The sequence below is a fragment of the Grammomys surdaster genome, unplaced genomic scaffold, assembly GCF_004785775.1.
Source record: "Grammomys surdaster isolate TR1022 unplaced genomic scaffold, NIH_TR_1.0 62, whole genome shotgun sequence".
NCBI classification, from domain to species: Eukaryota; Metazoa; Chordata; class Mammalia; order Rodentia; family Muridae; genus Grammomys; species Grammomys surdaster.
Window position 1 is genome coordinate 20,000,973 of NW_021604564.1, and position 18,092 is coordinate 20,019,064.

Genomic DNA, 18,092 nt, shown 5'->3' on the forward strand with positions numbered 1-18,092 from the left:
TCTCTCTCTCTCTCTCTCTCTCTCTCTCTCTCTCTCTCTCTCTCTCTGTGTGTGTGTGTGTGTGTGTGTGTACACGCGCGCACAAGTGTTTTGTCGACTAGGTTCCACATATGAGAAAGGTTATGTGTCTCAGTCGTCCTGTGCTCTGTATAGTCTGGCTGATCCCAAAGGACTCTAATATCTGGTGTCATTTTCCAGTAAGAGTGGTCTGGTACCTTAAATCACAAAAACCACTTCCAAATTACACTTCTGCCTATAACGTGCTGTTACACAGCACGCGACCTATGAACACATGGCACCATCTAGCTCTGTCACTTCATTATCATGGCTGTCACCCAGCATACTCTTAACTAGGATCCTCCACGTGCACTCAGGTCTGACTCGTGGGTTTCAGTTCTTCCTGATGCCACATGCTGCCACCATCCTGAAGGTCTGTGTCCACGTAGAATACATAACCTCTGTAACCTACTACGATTGGTTGCACTCGCCTCTGCTGTAATCAAAAAACAAGATCTTCTGAAAGAGACTTCACCAAAGACTATTTGAATTGATAAAAACAGTGATTCAGTGAAGCTGCGAGCTACATTTTAAGTAATAATAAAGTTGTTGAGAAGGAAATCAGAAAAACAACCCTACTCATGGATCATACAATTAAATCACTAACGTTAACCATAGAAGAGACAGGCATCCACAATGAAAATTTACAGACCATGATGAAATTAAAACAAAAACATGAAACGATCTTCTGTGGTTTTGCATTAGAAGAATTAATATTGCTAGAATATCCCCAAACACCAAATGATATACAGATTCAATGAGATTTTTCAAAGAACTAGGAAAACCAACCTTAAAATTCATGTAGAAGCATACCCCAAATAAGGGGATAAAGACTCAACTCAGTGGTATACCACTGTCTAGCATGCACAAGAACCAAGTTCAACCCTAGTATCACAAAAATCCAAACAACAACAAAGGCAGAATAGCCAAAGCAGCCTTGAGCAAAACCACTACCATCGGGGCTAGGGAAAGCATTTGTTGTACAAGCCTGACACCCTGAGCTCAAGGCTCAAACCCACATAAATGCAGATGCACAGAACTAACTCCCTGAAGTTGTCTTCTGATGGGCCTGCACACCTTGGCATGCATGCAGCTGCACTTACTCACATACACTCAATACACATGTGCACACACAATACACACGCACACACACTTAATACACACGCACACACCCAATAACAAATAATTGCAAACACTGCTGTAGACATTGATCTTTTGGTTGAGACCTCAAAACCACAAAAGGCTAAAACAGAGTTCAAACCAGGGAACTCTAGCATCATTATAGAACTAGAGTGAAGGGAAAGTCTACAGAAAACACTTGTAAACTGCTTATTTGACCAAAGCTAATTAAAAAACTAAATAGAGAACTCAAACCAATAGCAACAAAACATTCCAAGAAATTATAAGGGGGGGGGGCAATGGCCTCAATACATATTTCTCAAAAGAAGAAACACAAATGGCCAACAAATATATGAAAATAGTGCTCAATAAATTTAACTCAAAATTCCAATAGGAAAAGACAGAGATTAAAAAAACACTTGAGGCTCAGTGGTTGTTTCTTGCTCCTCCAGGGAGTCAAATGTGGTTTCCAGGACCCAATTTGGAAAGCTCACAACCTCCTGCAACTCCAGCTACAGTGGATCTAATGCTGCCTCCCTCACACACATTGTAAACACGCATTAAAAAAAATCAGCAAATACTGACAAGGATGTGGAGAAAGAGAAACTGGGACTATAAATTACTGCAGCCATTACAGAGGGGAAAAGCTCCTCAAAAGACTAAAACTGGAACCAGGCACAGCTGCACTCATCTCTAATCCTAAAGGGTTTGAAGCCATCCTAAGACCATACATTTAAACATCTATCAATGTTCTAAGGCAACATCTGGATATCCAAAGAAAATTAAGTAAACCTACCAGAGAGACAACAGAACTTCCATGCAGTGCAGAGTGCAATGACAAATAGGAAAGAACATGCAAGACATTCTATAATAATCCTAAACACATTTACAACACTCAGTGAAACTGGACCATACAAATAAACTACCTAGATTCAAAGAGAATACAGATACATGTATTCTATACTGCCGGAGTCCAGCTTGGCCATGTAAGAGACAGTATGGCATGGTTTCCTGCCCTTGGAACAGAGCCAGCAGGGCGTGGGCCCCCACAAGTATTGACGGTTGCTGTGGGGATAAGGCTTGCTTGTATAATAGTGTACATATTTTGACATTCCTCCTTCGAGGAATGTCTTCTCTGCCAAAGTTAACAACTCCATGATAAACAGAGACAGCATGAGTCTGGAGGCAAGGGCATGCCTATGTCTTAGCAAAATGGTAGACACTGTGACCTTCAGGACAACCTTTAAGGCTGTGGGAAAGAACGCTGAAAACACGAGTTCTCAAATACCTAATTTCTAAACTATGCAAAGTATAAGGATGCAATATGAATTGTAGAAAGAGCTCACAGGTCTAAAGGAACAGAGGCAGCTACACTTTGAGCCAGATGGTCAGAAAGATACTAAGAAAAAAGATGAAGAGATTTAGGAAGTGGTGATTACAGAACATGATCCACTCAGCTAGGTTGTTTGTTTGTTTATGCTTACAAAGACAGGTAGATTTCTGAGTTCAAGGTCAGCTGGGACAGCTAATTAAGGTCCAGGCATAGTCAGAATAATGGTAATTTCAGGGTAGGGTCCCGCCCAGGTATCTTATTTTCTGTGCTTATGCTTGCTGTTTCTAAGAATCAAGGGGCTGAGGTCCTGGGATGCTGATTCATGGGATATTCAAAAGGGAAACCTGGAATAAAGACTGAATAGATATGTAAAATAAACAACTGGGCTTTTGGTCTACAAGAGCCATCGAGTGTTAAACACACACACATGCACACACACAAAGTGAGAGAGCAAGAGAGAGCGAGAGAGCATAGCTCAGCAGAACATAGACTGCCAGCTTGGGCTTAAGTGTCGTTTGTTTGGCTGCTTTCAAACACCCCTTCTCTCTCAGAACCCCTCTCCGAGCCAAGGCTGGTTCTTGGCATTATGCTCTGAAAGATAGTAACTGTCAACTAAGATTATTATGTCCTGCAAAATTATCTAGTATGATTAGTGGAAAAGAAAAAAACAAACTTATATGGCAAACAAACAGAGACTAGGTATGAAAACCAGTACTAGAGAGGCCTGAAGAAGTTCTATGCACTGAAGAGAAAAACATGTATCTGTGTATGATACAGGAAAGAAACACCATGATAGAAAGTAGATAAAAGCAAATAAGGAACACAAAGGGGGGTGGTGATGGTAATAAAATAACATGGATATATAAACACCCTTCAATAATAATAATTGTAATATCTAACACAACAGACTTCAAAGTACAATTAGAAGAGATCAAGTCATAATGAATAAGGGGGAGCAACTCAAAATAATGCCTTAATACTCATATGTGCTTTTACTTGTTAAGTTAGCACACAATATACTAGACACCATGGCATTTTCAAAGTACACTTGGACAGATAGCCTTTTTAGAAAAAAAAAAAAAGGGAGACTTTTTTGGGCAGATGTTCTTTCCCTCTTATTTCCCCCATCTTCTTGGTGCCCCTAGTTGTCCCTCAAAACCTGTCACCCAGTGTCTTTACCCCCACGTACCCTATTCATCCTTCCTCATTGCCCATTTCTGCCCCCTTTGGTGGTCTCAAGGAGTGCAGCAGGCACCTTGGATGTGCATTATTTTTTGTGGAGGACTGGGGATATGCCCAGGAGTGGGACACCTGGGTCATACGACAGTCAATATTTTTAAGTTTTTGAGAAAATCCATATTGAACTCATAACTACTCTGCTTTGCACTCACCATTAATGAATCAAAATTCTCTTTCCCCCACATTCTTCCCAGCACGCACTGCTGTATTTTTTATAACCATTCTAAGGTGAGATGGTATATCAACTTACTTTTAATTTGTGTTTCTCTGATAACTAGGGATATTCAATATCTTTAAACACATTAGCTGTTTCTTCTCTAAAAAACTCTTGTTAACTGGCAGTTTTGGTTTTTTTTTGGGGGGGGTTATTTTAAGTGTTAATTTTTATAGTTCTATGTAAATTCTTTCTGAAGTATAGCTGGCAAGACTTTTCTCCCATCCTGTGGGATATGTTTCTTTTGTTGTCGGAAACACTTTAATGTAGTGCCATATGTTAAACTGCGGCGCTAGCTCGTGTGATGCCGAGAGCTGTCCGCAGATTCTTGCCTAACTTCCTGTGTGTTCTCCATACTTTCCTCTCGTGGTTTCAAGTTTTAAACTAAGTTCTGTCATCTACTTCAAGTTGATTTTTGTCCGGGGAAAGATGAATTGAACCTCATTCTTTTACAAATGCACATTCTGTTTTGCTGAACAGACCACCTGTTTTTCATTGAATTCTTTTGACATTATTTCTGGGGCCTCTGCTCTGTCCCACTCGTCTCCTGGTCTTTGTATGCCAGCACCAGACTGTCTCTGCCACTACAGCTCTGTAGTGTAATTTAAGCAAAGGCGTTGTTATATATCTAGCTGTGTTCTTTTTCCCCTTAGAATTGCTTTGCTCATTCCTGGTCCTTTCTGGTTCCTCATGAATTTTTGGTTGTTTTTTCTGGTTCAGTGAAGAAGGACATGAGAATTTTGATGGGAATCACATTGAATATATGGATTACTTTTGGTGATATGGCCATTCTCACAAAATCAACTCTGCCAGTCCAGGATCATGGAATGCCTTCCCACCACATAGGATCTTTGATGTCCTTTTTCGGTGCCTTGAAGGATTCATGGAGCAGGCTTTCCTTATTTTGACTAGATTTACTCATGGGTATTTTTTTTTTTTAACTCTCAGCTATTATGAATGAGGCTTTTCCCTAATTTCTCTTTTGAACACTGATTTTTTTTCTTTCATCCTGCAACTTTACTGAAAGTGCTCATTAGATCTAGGAGTTCTTCGGTAGATTCTTGAGGGTCTTTTAGGTATAGAATCATGCTGTCTACAAATAGGGATACATTACTTCTCCTTCTCTTACTTTGTCTCTTTTACTTTTCTCTCCTCTTGTTGTCACAGCTAAGACTTCAAAGCAGTAAACTGAACATGAGACATGAGAGTAGGTATCTCTGCCCCACTTATGATTTTAAAGAAATGCTCTCAGTTTTTCTCCATGTAATATAACATTGGCTGCAGGTTTATAGTAATAACTTATCACTTTGTGGTATGCTAATGCTTCCAGCATTTAAATCACGAATGCACACTGATCTCGGTCAAATGCCTTTTCTTCATTTCTGTAATTTGTCCTTAAGTTATTTACATGATTTACTGCATTTATTAATTTGCATATATGACTCAACCTTCTATCTAAAAGTGCTCCTGAATTTGGTCTGAAAGCATGTTGACAATTATTTTATGTATGTTCCCTGAAGAAACTGGTGTGAAGTTTTCCTCTTATCATTGTCTTCTTACCTGGTTTGGGTATCAGGGTAATACTGGATCTGTAAAACAAATATGGTAGTGTTTCCTCCCTTTATAGAAAGCATAATTCTAAATGTATTGTTTTAAACCAGCTTCATAGAACAAACGCTCCTGGATCTGAAGACATGGATGTAATCTCAATGCAACAATAGTGGCTCACATCAATATTCTACTCTCACCAATAAAGTCATTCAGACCAACAAAACAAACAAAAATATGTCAAATGAAATTATTGATCAATAGACCTAATGGGACCTTTAGAACATTTCATCTGAAAACCTCAGTATATACATTGTTCTAGCATATTATGACATCCTCTAAAACAAATCACCCAACAAGGCATAAAACAGGCAAACTATTTCTTTTATTCTATCCAGTCATGACGGAAAACACTAGAAATCAACAGCAAGAGAAATAACAGAAAATATGCAAACTTATGGATGAGGAACAAATCACTATTGAATGAGGGTCACTGAAGTAATTTTAAAAAATTAAGAATGCTTAAGAATTAAATGAAAATCAAAACATATCAAAACCCATGGGCTGTAGTCAGTGAAAGCAATCAAAGGAGGAGAGCTATAGCTTCAAGAAGAGCCCATGCTGAGAGATCAATAGACATGACAAGGCACGTAAAGAGTAAAGGCCGGGCCAACCAAGCCTGAAGACCTGAAGACCCTACCACCTACAGGGTCAGAATGAACGATTCCCACAGTTGTCTAACCTCTATGTATATTCCTGTGTATATTCATGTATATGGCATGTGCAAACACACACACACAAATAAAGTTGTCCAACCTCTATGTAAGTGCCTTATATATATATATGTGTGCGTGTGTGGCACGTGAGAGTACATACACATGCAAATAAAATAAATATTAAAAGCCAGAGCTCTAAATATGACTCAGAAATGTACTTTAGGACCTTGGGAAAGGGAGAACACAGCAAACCAACAATTGGTAGACAGAAATAAATAATAAAGATCAGGACAGAAATAAGTAAAATAGGGCTGGTGAGATGGTTCAGAGAATATGGAACCACTACGGAAACTTGACGAGGCCTATGGTTTGATCCCTAGAACACATACAGTGGAAGGAGAGAACTGGCTCCTGCAAGTCGTCTGACTTCCATGTGTCACGGTGTGTACACACACACACGCACACGCACGCACGCACACGCGCACACACACGCGCACACGCGCGCACACACACGTACGCACACACACACACGCACGCGCACGCACACACGCACACATGCACACGTGCACACACACGCACACACACGCTCTCCCTCTCTTTCCCTCTCCCTCAATCAACCAGTCAATAAGTCAATCATTCAATCAATCATTTTTTTTAAGTTAAAAAAAGAAGAAACAAGCGAAATCCAAATGAAAAGGTGTGTGGTTGTTCTCAGCCCACGCTGAGTCTACTGCCTACATCTTCTGAGCCTACGTCAAAGTTTGTACTTTTCTTTTTCCCCTTTCATTGCAGAATGCCAAAATCCTAAGCATGTTTGCCTTAACATAAGGTTTCTCTGAAGACCCTGACTTTTTTGTTTTTGTTTTTTTCCGAGACAGGGTTTCTCTGTGTAGCCCTGGCTGTCCTGGAACTCACTCTGTAGACCAGGCTGGCCTCGAACTCAGAAATCCGCCTGCCTCTGCCTCCTGAGTGCTGGGATTAAAGGCGTGCGCCACCACCGCCCGGCGCGACCCTGACTTTTTATAGCTGCTTGTTTTTACATCATCACTGCTGATGCTAACTCAAAAAGCAAGAGCTCTCTCCTTTCTCACCACGTCCTCCCATCCTTCCTCCAGGTTCCACCGGGATGTGCAGCCTTGTTCTGTTTACTGTTTTCTGTCAGATTCCAATAAATGGTCCTCAAGCTCCAAAGAGACAACAACAACACAGTGAAAACATCAGTGACACAGAGGTGCCTCTTCCAAGATGGAAAAATTAAGATGTGAAAAAGGACACATCTTAAAACAATTTTGAATTAAAAGAAAAATTATTAAGATCCATCTTAGAACACATTCTAGAGTCCTGGAGCAGTACTGTTGTCAGTGGTGTCCTAGTGCAGCATGCACACAGCTCAAAGGATTGCCGTGAGACCCACCTGAGCTACTCACAGAAATGCTCTCCAGAGTGCTAGCAGTTTACCCAGCTGGGACGGTTGAGAAGCAGAGGCAGAGGATCCTTATGAGTTTGAGGCCAGTCTAGTTGAATTAGCAACTTCCAGGCCAACCAAAGCTACACAGGAAGAGACTCTCAACACCTCCGCCCCCAACCCCAACCAAAATAACAAAGAGTACCTTAAATTATTTCTAAGCGAGTTCTTTTCTTTTGAGCTAAGGTTTCACTATGGAGCTTGGCTTGGAATTCACAATCCCCCATCCTCAGCCTTGTGTGCAAGGATTAACAGACAGGTACCACTCCAGCTGGCTTCAGAGTAAACATTTAAACAATGAGGTAAAGATCTTTGAAATCATCTACTTCACAAATATCTTTTTATTGTGGTTGCATATACATGATATGGAATTTGCCTGTATTTTTAGAACCACAACTCACAAAAAAAATGACCTTCAGATTCTATTCTGAAATTAGTTTTTTTAGTGTGTGTCTGAATGCAAGTACAAGGGTGCCAGAGCACGCAAGCGGTCAGAGGACAACTTTCAGGCTTTCTACTGCCCCCTTGTGGCACACATGTTCTAATGCCACCTGTCAAGCCTGTGCTTCACTGCCTCCACCCACTAACAAAGGTTCAATATGGTCCTTAAAATGACTTGACTGTTATAGAAAATATATAATCTCTGACCAAATTAGGAGAACCAACAGTCTCCTAACAGTGCACTATATTTCACAGACTTCTGAAGACTGGTCCAACTTTTAATGCTCAATTTTGAAAGAAACCAAAAAACTGGCAATGTGCTTAGATGACAGCACCAGAATAACAAACATCTTAAATGACGAGTAGTTTTCATTTTCTTAAAAATATTTTATTCAATATTGTATTTATTTACATTTCAGATGCCATCCCCTTTCCCCATTTTCCCTCCCTAGAAACCCCCTATCCCATTCCCACTCCTCTTTTTTGCTTTTATACCATTTTAATTACATGCAAGTATTAAGGTCAGTTCTAGATTGAGGGACTAGCAATACAATAGATGCAAATAGTCAAGGAACAAGCAAGACAATAAACACAAACAATCAAGGAACAAGCAAGACAATAAACACAAATAATCAAAGAACAAGCAAGACAATAAACAAAGTCCCATGATCACTCCCATCATCAGTGTTTCTAAGGGCTTATCGGGATGACCAAAATATCTGAGCCAACTTCCCTGTCCTAGCCCAAAGTCATTTTCATGTTTGAAGCCTACTTCCTTGTTCTAGCCTAAGGTTTAGATTCCTGCCTGAAATTACTTCTTTGTTCTAGCCTAATGTCAAGCAACCCATTTCCTTGTCCTTGGCCCATGTCAGATTCTTGCTGAGCAGTCCCAAAAGCTCTTCGCCTCTCCCCACAACCCCACTTTTTTTTTTATTTCATAAACAAGACTGAGCCTGTCTTAAGTCATTCTGAGAAGAATGCCTTCCTTACCCAGCATGGAATATGCATTATCAAAAGCAATGCACTTATGTCTTAGGTTGAATTGGAATATTGACCTGGAAAAGGACAAGGACTGAGCAGTGATGGTCTTTAAATGGTCATTACACTTCCTCTGTCTTAAACAGAAAGACAATTGTGAGTATCACATGTGAGCTTAATTAGAAAGAAGTGTGCAATAACAGCAGAGGCACTACATGACAGGAATGGCAACTTCCTGCAACAGTACATGTCCCTAAAGTGTGTTCCTAAGCAGAGCTGGTATTTTAAGTAGATTAAGACTACATGCAGGGCTTACAAAAACCTCTTTCAAATTTAAGGTATACAGACAAATCAGAAACTGCAGGTGACTGAAGCAGATGGCAGAGACAAGGGGCTGGGGTAGGAAGGGAAACAACTCTCAGCTTTTACCACACCAGCACAGCTGCCCAGGGCTGCACTCTCCCTTCCCATCTGCCTGGGACTTCCTCTCCTCTCATAAATTTCACTAACTGTGGACTTCACAGACTTTGGGAAAACTGTCCTTGTTAACTAAACTCTTCAGACAAGTCACCATATTTCCTGCCACCTAGAAACTGTTCCCTTTTTCCTCCTTTGGCTCTCTTCTTCCCTCTCTAAGCTCCTCTCCCTCCTACAGAGTTCCTTTTTCACCCATCAGTTCTTACAAACAAATTTATCAATACATCTGATAAATCCACACAGATAAACTATTGTTAACACACTCCACATTCGACACTAGGGTTCATTTCATTGTAAAAAGCTATGGTCTGGGGAGCTTCACAAATAACTTTTTATTGTGGTTGTATACACAACACAGAATTTGCCTCTACTTTTAAAAGTAAAAAGTGAAACGCATTATTAAATAATCTTCTGAATGCTCATTAAAGAACAAAGTCTAAACTATTGAACAATGTATGTTTTCTTAATACTAGAAAACCACAACAATTTTTTTCAAAATCTGTTTTCACATAACCACTTTCTCAATTTTTTCTAATATAAAAATTCTAATTTATCATATTAATATATCAAATAACCATAAAATGTTATTTTATTTCATTTTAGTATCAATATATGTATTTACTTAAAAGAACATTTATTATATATTCTGTAAGGGCAGAAATGTAACTAAGAAACTGATTCCCAATCAATATGACATCCACAATATTACATATAATCTTATCAAAATGCTGTTATATTTCTAAGTACCACAAAATAATATTCAAACTAAAAGGCTTCACCAAATTTTTACTTGAGGGAAGGGAAAGGGAAAACTAGAAAAAGAAATAGCTAGGCTACCCAGTGTCTAACTATAGACAGTGCAGCTTTTTCTGTCTCATCCTGAAAGGAAAGCCTTCCATAGTAATGAAACCCATCCAATCTGATCATTTGTGCTGTATAAATCACTGACATCATGCTGTACCCCACTAATTGTGTAATTATGTGTTCGTTTCAGATGCATTTAAAGAAAAGAGCAAGATCCTGCTTATACTGAACAATCAGTTCAAAAAGGAACTTCATTTTACAAACATTTTGAAAATCGTTTATCGACTCAGTCCCATTTCATCCCCCAGGCTAGTTCTCCATTACAGTTACACATTCGCCTCTTCTCTAGCTCTTCTCTAGTTGCTTCCTTGGACTAATCCCTACTCATAAAATTGATCTTTTTCCTTGAAGTTCAAACTAAAACACAAGGCAGAATTAGTACAAGAGGACTCACTAGCCTCTCCAGCTACTGTATCTTCCAAAGAGAACCTGTGCTGAGGCCAGCACAGTGCAGTGCACTCCCCTCACAGAAGACTAGGTTTCACCCCTACCAATGAACACACAAACAGCAAAGCTGATCCTGCGAGTCCCAGCAGGAGGATGCAAAGTTCAAGGTCTGATTTGCCTGGCAAAAGAGAACTTCTGACCAGCCCGGGCAGCTAGTGAGAACATGAAACTCGAGAATTGAAGAGTACAAGGCATGGCTTAGCAGACAACACACCTGCCTAGCATGTGCAGGGCTCTGATTCAATCCCGAAGCATCTCAGAAACAAAGAAACCACCACCACCTCATTCATGATTTACCTTTCCTGTGCCTAAGTTTTCTCATTTGCAAATTAAGAATAAAAAAGTCTAGATTCTGTATCTATATATCTGGTACCCAGGAGTAATCTGCTGAAGGAAAGAATAAAATTCTTCAGCATTGCTGAACAGTATAGGTGAAAAACCCGGCTCACTATTACCTAAAAACTTACAATCAACTGGATCACTGTCATGGAAAAACTCCCAGTGGGTCCTATTCCTCACATACTCCAACTCAAAACATTTTTTGTCCCATTTTCAAAAGAAGCCTACGGTTATTAATTTAGCTATACTGTGTCTCACCAACTTCCTGTCTCTCTAAAATCAAATCAATGCCTTCTTTCTTGCATAGTCTCAACTTATCTCTAAGTGTGGGAGCCCCTAGACCTTCAATATTACTGCCTTTCTTTATCCAGCCAGATAACAAGCCTTCCACTTGTTAGGCTATCTCCCAAAGCCTAGAAAGCACTTTCCAATCTCTCTGGCTTTAATTACTCTTCCTCTTTGGAACCCTCTCTTATCTACTGCTGTCTAAGCTTTTTAGGAACTTTGTAAATTCCACTTCACCTTTTACTTTCGTAGCCCCTAACTGGGCCCTAAGCAAACAGATGCACACTGCATTTAGTACCAACTGGCTGATCTAAACTTTTCCTAAAATGAGGTGATACGACAAGGCTAAGATGCTCTGCACTGTTCATTGCTTTCCCCAGTAAGATTATGAGTCATGACCATTTCACCTTTTCTTATAGTTTTCAAATGTAAAAAAAAAGAAAAGACCCAGAAATGAAGTTTTGGGGTACTGTATCCATGACTCAACAATCAAAAGGTAACAGTACCTTTGCAGATCCTACGCCCCTAAAACTTTCTTGAGTCTCTACAGAGAAAAAGAGCCCATAAACAGATGCCAGTGAAATACTAAGGACCACTTCTGTTTTGTACTTAGAGCTTTTATGTTTTAATAATTCAGTGATTCGCACAAGACCTCTACGCGACCCTCTGCTGCACCGTGCCCACAGCTCCCTGACTAGTCACTGCTCCGTGTTTTCCAAGGCTGGTATTTTCATAACATTATGTTCAAACCACAAGATTTTCTATTGCAAAAGTGATACTATCAATGTACTTAAATATATGTAAAATACCAAATATAATTTTAAAATATTCTTACCTAATCCTTTTTGTCCTGGATTCTTTGCAAAATTAAAAGTAAACTGGTAAAAATCCTTAAATCGTCCTGGTTCTTTCAATTCTTGTTCCATCTTGGGTATTTGGGCCTTTAGTTTTTCTATGCTGTCACATCTACATTATAAAATTAAGTTTATAAATGGTTAACTTTTCACTATAAATTAAAAACTTAACTTAATTATTCCTATGAGGGCTTGCATTTGTTTCCTAGAACTTATGCTTAAAAAATCAGATAGATGGGATTTCATCTTTTTACATTAAGTCCCTCACTGACCCTAAAACCTTGAAGAGCACTATGCCCCCGATATGCACAGCTTCTTCCTAAACATACACAGCTGTGGTACAAAGTGCAACTTATAGAAAAGACAAAGCAAGAGATTAATCGGAACTAATATTAAAATAGTTATGCGGTAATGGAAATGCTACGCATGTGTTCCCTCTACTGAAAAGGCAATGCTCTCTGGCACATCCTAACTGACAGCATCGCTACGTTTACACTTTAAAGTCGGGCCACCTGAACCCCCACCACTATGGTAACTGAGAAAGCCACTAAGTGACTAACAAGCAGGCAGGGTACAGTGGGGGCATGCCGGACAAAAGGACAGCTTATACTTCAGGCCGGACAGCAGGACAGTTTAAAATCTTACATCTCTACTCAGAATGATGCCCAACTTAAAACTTAAGAGATTTTTTTTTTCCTGGAAACTTTCACCCACAATTTGTGAAGACAGTGAACTATGAGTCACTAAAACTTCACAAAAGCCATGGATGAAGGGTAACTCTTGTCTAGAGTTGGCATAAAAAAGACGACAAAGTCCACAATGATGAAATGTTAGAATAACTACTCCTAAAAGAAACTGGCTATTCTTTTTTGTTGTTGTTGTTGTTGTTGTTGTTTTTCGAGACAGGGTTTCTCTGTGTGGCCCTGGCTGTTCTGGAACTTACTCTGTAGACTAGGCTGGCCTCGAACTCAGAAATCCACCTGCCTCTGCCTCCCAAGTGCTGGGATTAAAGGCGTGTGCCACCACCGCCCAGCCTGGCTATTCTTTTTAAATATATTAATTCACTAAACTCTCAACACAGGGACTTAGAGACTCTACTCTGCGTCCATGAATAGACAAGGATATACAAAGTCTGCCCGTCTCCAGTTCTTTCCCTGTGGTAGGGACAGCTGGAGCTGCAGGCAGTCCAAGGAATCGCTTCCAAACTAGGCCTCTTGCTAAAGATGGATTCTTCTTGAAAACTTGCTTTTAATAAAGACTAGCTAAAAGCTGTACTGCCTTCAACTAAATTTTAATTGAAAGCAGAATTAGGGTTTCCCCTATGTTTACAAAACTTTCAACATGTACCAAGTTACTTTCCTCCTAGCAATGGCCTTATGACATAAGTGTCCTGTGTCTTAAAGATTCCGAACAAATCAACCCAATCAATTCTCTAAACACTTCTGCTTTCTATCTTACTTCTACATTCTCTGTAACATTTCATAGGATGCATTGTTACTATATTTTCCATAAGTAGAGACATTGCTTTTCCATAATTCTAGTGAAATGTGTCTCTGACAGAAAAGCCCAGCAGGCACAGGACAAGCTGGCTCAGCTGTAAGAGAGGGTGGGCACATTACTAACTTACTTCTCTTCATGTAAGCCCACCCTACTCTGCCCTGCTTTGTAGTTCCAGCCACAAACCTCTGGACATCATTTCTCTTGCCAGCTCATTCAGTGCCAGGGTCTACTGACTACAGGGTCTACAAGGCTAAAAGGCCAGGGGAGGAAACTTTACCCAGGTTGCTGTCAGTCAAGGGAAATGGTGTTAGTGTCTGAAAGGTCCCAGCACTACCTATCAGTTCTGACAACTCCTACAGTAGGCCCCCATGCCCACCTCCACCTGTCCCCGCCCTCTAACCAGTTTTATCCACCACAGTATCAGCTTCTGAGCAGGCACCCTGCTCCTGCAGCCCTGCCTTCTCCCCAGGGACTGAACTGTGACCTGACTGGCTAGCTCACTTCATGAAGACCCAGGGGTGGCAGCAGCTACCACCACCCTTCACACATTCAGGCTCTCTCTTTCGTGGTGCAGCACTTCCTTAAATCTTCTGTGGTCAAATGATTGAAGAGGCTGTATCCTGACTGCCCAGCTTTCCAAAGCCCCTCCGACTCAGTAAGCAGAATCCTGCTTGTAGTCCCAACTGGAATATCACCTGCTTTTATCATCTTTTATGGGTCAGTAAATACTTCCCTCACAGAGTAGTTATGAAGAGATAGGCAAAAGAGTTACTGGAATGAAGCCCTGCTTGGTCAATGTTAATTTTTTGGTTCTATTATATTTTGGAGATAGGATCTCACACTGCAGGCCAAGCTGGCCTTGAGCTTCTATGCAGCTGCAGATGACCTCAACTCCTGATCCTCGTGCATCTACCTTCCAAGGGCTGGGACTCCCACCATGCCCAGCTTTCAGATTACTTCTGCAGTCCTGTCAGCCAACTAGCAATTGTCAGCAAACTTTTATCTGACTTTTCAATCTACTTATTCAAACCTGTTCACTAACCAGCCATCGAGGCAGTAAGCAAAGCCAAAAGCATTTAATATTTCTATGGACCCTCTAGTTCTTAAAATCTAATTTTTATCACCAGAATACACAGCCTCAAAATAGGAAATAATTGTTCATTTTACTTTATTATGTTAAATACTAATGTCAAATAATTTTAATTCTAGTGACTCCTAGGAACTAATAACTGGAACAACACAGTTAGAGAAGGCTACAAAATTTACAGGCATTTGGCAAACCCAGAAAATACCAGGAAAACAATATACTGACTCAGTACTGTTTGTAGTCTAGAAAAAACTTAAATTTCTATTTAAAGCAGAAGACAAAACTGAAGATGAAGCTCCATCATCTCTTAGAGAGAGCTTCGTCTCCTCAGGAAGTTACATACTCACCCTAACTCTGTCATGCCATCCATAAACTCCTGTTTGGAGAACTCGCACTGTGTGGCCGCCCTGAACTTCCATGCAATGATCAACACACTGATGCTGGCTGGATCGAGGGCCAGATCATCACAGAACTGTTGTATACCATCTATTCCAATTTTATTTTCATCTTGAGGGTCTTTAAAAACAAAAATAAAATTAGTGCCATCCTTTATTATATTCATAACAAAAGATACTATTTTATTTTCTATTTTAAAACAAATCACAATATACCAGAGACATGAAGTTGTATTCTTTTCACAGATGTTTTCCCATGTAACAGCCTATGTCAGTACACCCCTAAGTAGTACTGTTAAAGTATACAGGAAAGTGTAAAAGTAGTTGGACATTTAATTTTTAAAAATCTCACTAATGGAGCTTTGGTGCTGCACGTCTTTAGTCCCAGTACTAGGGAGGCAGAGGCAGGCAGATTTCTGTGACTTCAAGGTCAGCATGGTCTACATAGTGAATAGATAGAGCTACATAGTGAGATCTGTCAAGAAAAAAAAAAAAGGAACAAAGACACACACACTTATCTATGTGAAAATGTCACACACACAAATAAAATCAGACATGCCTATACAGGGACAAGAGACTTTTAAGTCAAGACACCCATATTTTATTAAGTATTCAAAATTAACCAGTGTTAAATTACAAACTCTTTTTACTTAAAACAAAATTCATTTTACCACAATTGCTCAAGTCTTAATAAAATGAAATATACAATTCAATCTTTAATCTCAACAGTTTAAGTATCCAATGTTTACAAAAGGAAAACTATTTAAAAAACTAGACATATACAAAGAAAGAGGTTCCTCTATACTGCTACCAAATATGATTTGCTAAAAAAAAAAAAAAAAAATGTAAAGTATATGGCTATCCTCTAAGAGGCCCCACCAGCAGCTAACTGAGACAGATGCAGATACTTATATCCAACCATTGGATTGAAGTTGGGGATCCCTATAGAGGAATTAGGGGAAGGATTGAAGGAGATGAATGGGAGGGTAACCCCATAAAAAATCTAGCAGTCTCAACTAACTCGGACATGTGGGAGCTCCCAGAGTCTGAGCCACCAACCAGGAGCATACACTAGCTGGTCCAAGGCCCCAAGCACATATACAGCAGAGGACTGCCTAGTCTGGCCTCAGTGGGAGAAGATGGGCATGGAGTGGGGGGTTGGGAGAGGCACCCTCTCAGAGGCAAGGAGGAGGTGGGATGAGATGAAGAACTATGGGAAGGGGGACCAGGAGGGGGGCAACAGATGGAATGTAAATAAATAAAATAATTAAAAAAAGAGAAAAAATGTAAAATATCTGGTAGTGACTATCAGTTACAATAGTGTACAACAGGCTGGGTATGTAGCAACACTTTGGAGCATGAATTATGGATATAATATAATCCCATTTGGAGGAAATTTTGAAAATAACTCTCTATACATCTGTGTAAAAACATAAAAGATATGCATGTATCCATACTGGACTATTACATATAGGTTACCCTGAGGAGAATAAGGAACAGATAAACAAACTGTTATCCTGTTCTTTTTCTTTTTTTTTCTGCTTTTTCCTTTTTCCAAGATAGTCTTACAATTTAAGCTAACCTTGAACTCTCAATCTGACTGCCTTCACCTCTGCGATGAAGGCTTGTATCACTAATCTCAGTTGTGTGGCTTTTTTAAAGTATGTGTTACTTTACAAAAAGTTATTATACAGACTTTCAGAAACCTGGCTCAGCAAGTTTTACAAACACAAGGTTAGGAAAAATTGCCTCCAATCTTCCATTCTCAAACTGCAGAACGGGGAGAAGACAAGAAGAGATGACGTAAAAAGGAGAATGAGTTCCCTTCTAAGATCTTGTAAGTTGCAGGATCTGCTGTAGTTCTCATGAGTACACTGAACTCCACAATCTGGGAAGACAACATCTGAGGACAAGCCCACGACTTTTAACATTAAATCAAATACTCACCTTTGTATCTAGTGTATAGTTGTTCTAACTTCTTCCTGTCCAACGATCCTTTTACACTCTCCCGTATATAAAGTTCTGGATTTTGAAAAAAATTATCTGTTGCAACGTCTAACTTCCAGTCATTTTGAGAAAGACAACTTACTGCAGTTTTCTCACTAGATTGTGTGAAGATCATAAACTGACGAACTTTATCCTTCTGCGATGATTTCAACTTGTTCTAGGAGAACCAGAAAACAAACTGAAGCTATGTAGCATCATTATACATTTCAATGTAGCTAACTGTAGTCATTAGTAAAGTTTTGTTTTTCCCACAAAACATAGAAACAGTTTTACTAAGACTTATTTGTGATCTATCATTATCAGCGACACAATTTAAAAATATCTGAAAGACAAAGTTTGGTAGAGCTCTGGAAAGGTAAGAAGGATGGAGACAGTACAAGGGAGCTCAGCCTCCTTACATCAGAGATGACATCCAGATAGTGAGCCAAAGCACCATGGGAAAGGGAAACGAAACAGGCACTGGCTGCAGTCCTAACGCCCAGTGCAGCACTACCTGCCTAGGTTTGTGCTGTCCAGCAAACAAGAATGCAATGGAATGTGAACATCCTACATTTCTCCTAGTTGGTATTTACAAAACATGTAACTCTTAGGAGAATTCTCACACATTTCCCTCAAATAAAAAGTAACTATCCTAGTTATTATGTCCACCCTTTAAAAAGGTTCTTTTAATTATATATTTACTCTCTCTCTCTCTCTCTCTCTCTCTCTCTCTCTCTCTCTCTCTCTC

The 18,092-nt window shown here is 39.7% G+C and overlaps 1 protein-coding gene across 3 annotated transcripts in view; it reads right to left on the reverse strand.

The window, feature by feature from the left end:
- Dcun1d1 (defective in cullin neddylation 1 domain containing 1) overlaps nucleotides 1-18,092 on the reverse strand; it is a 40,267-nt gene that overhangs the window by 10,495 nt on the left and 11,680 nt on the right. For all 3 annotated transcript variants that reach the window (XM_028763695.1, XM_028763697.1, XM_028763691.1), the window contains exons 2-4: nucleotides 17,306-17,522; nucleotides 15,311-15,479; nucleotides 12,358-12,488 (exon numbers count right to left, since the gene is read on the reverse strand). In XM_028763695.1, the coding sequence (XP_028619528.1) occupies nucleotides 12,358-12,488; nucleotides 15,311-15,479; nucleotides 17,306-17,522 (517 nt within the window). The remainder of the gene's footprint in view (nucleotides 1-12,357; nucleotides 12,489-15,310; nucleotides 15,480-17,305; nucleotides 17,523-18,092) is intronic.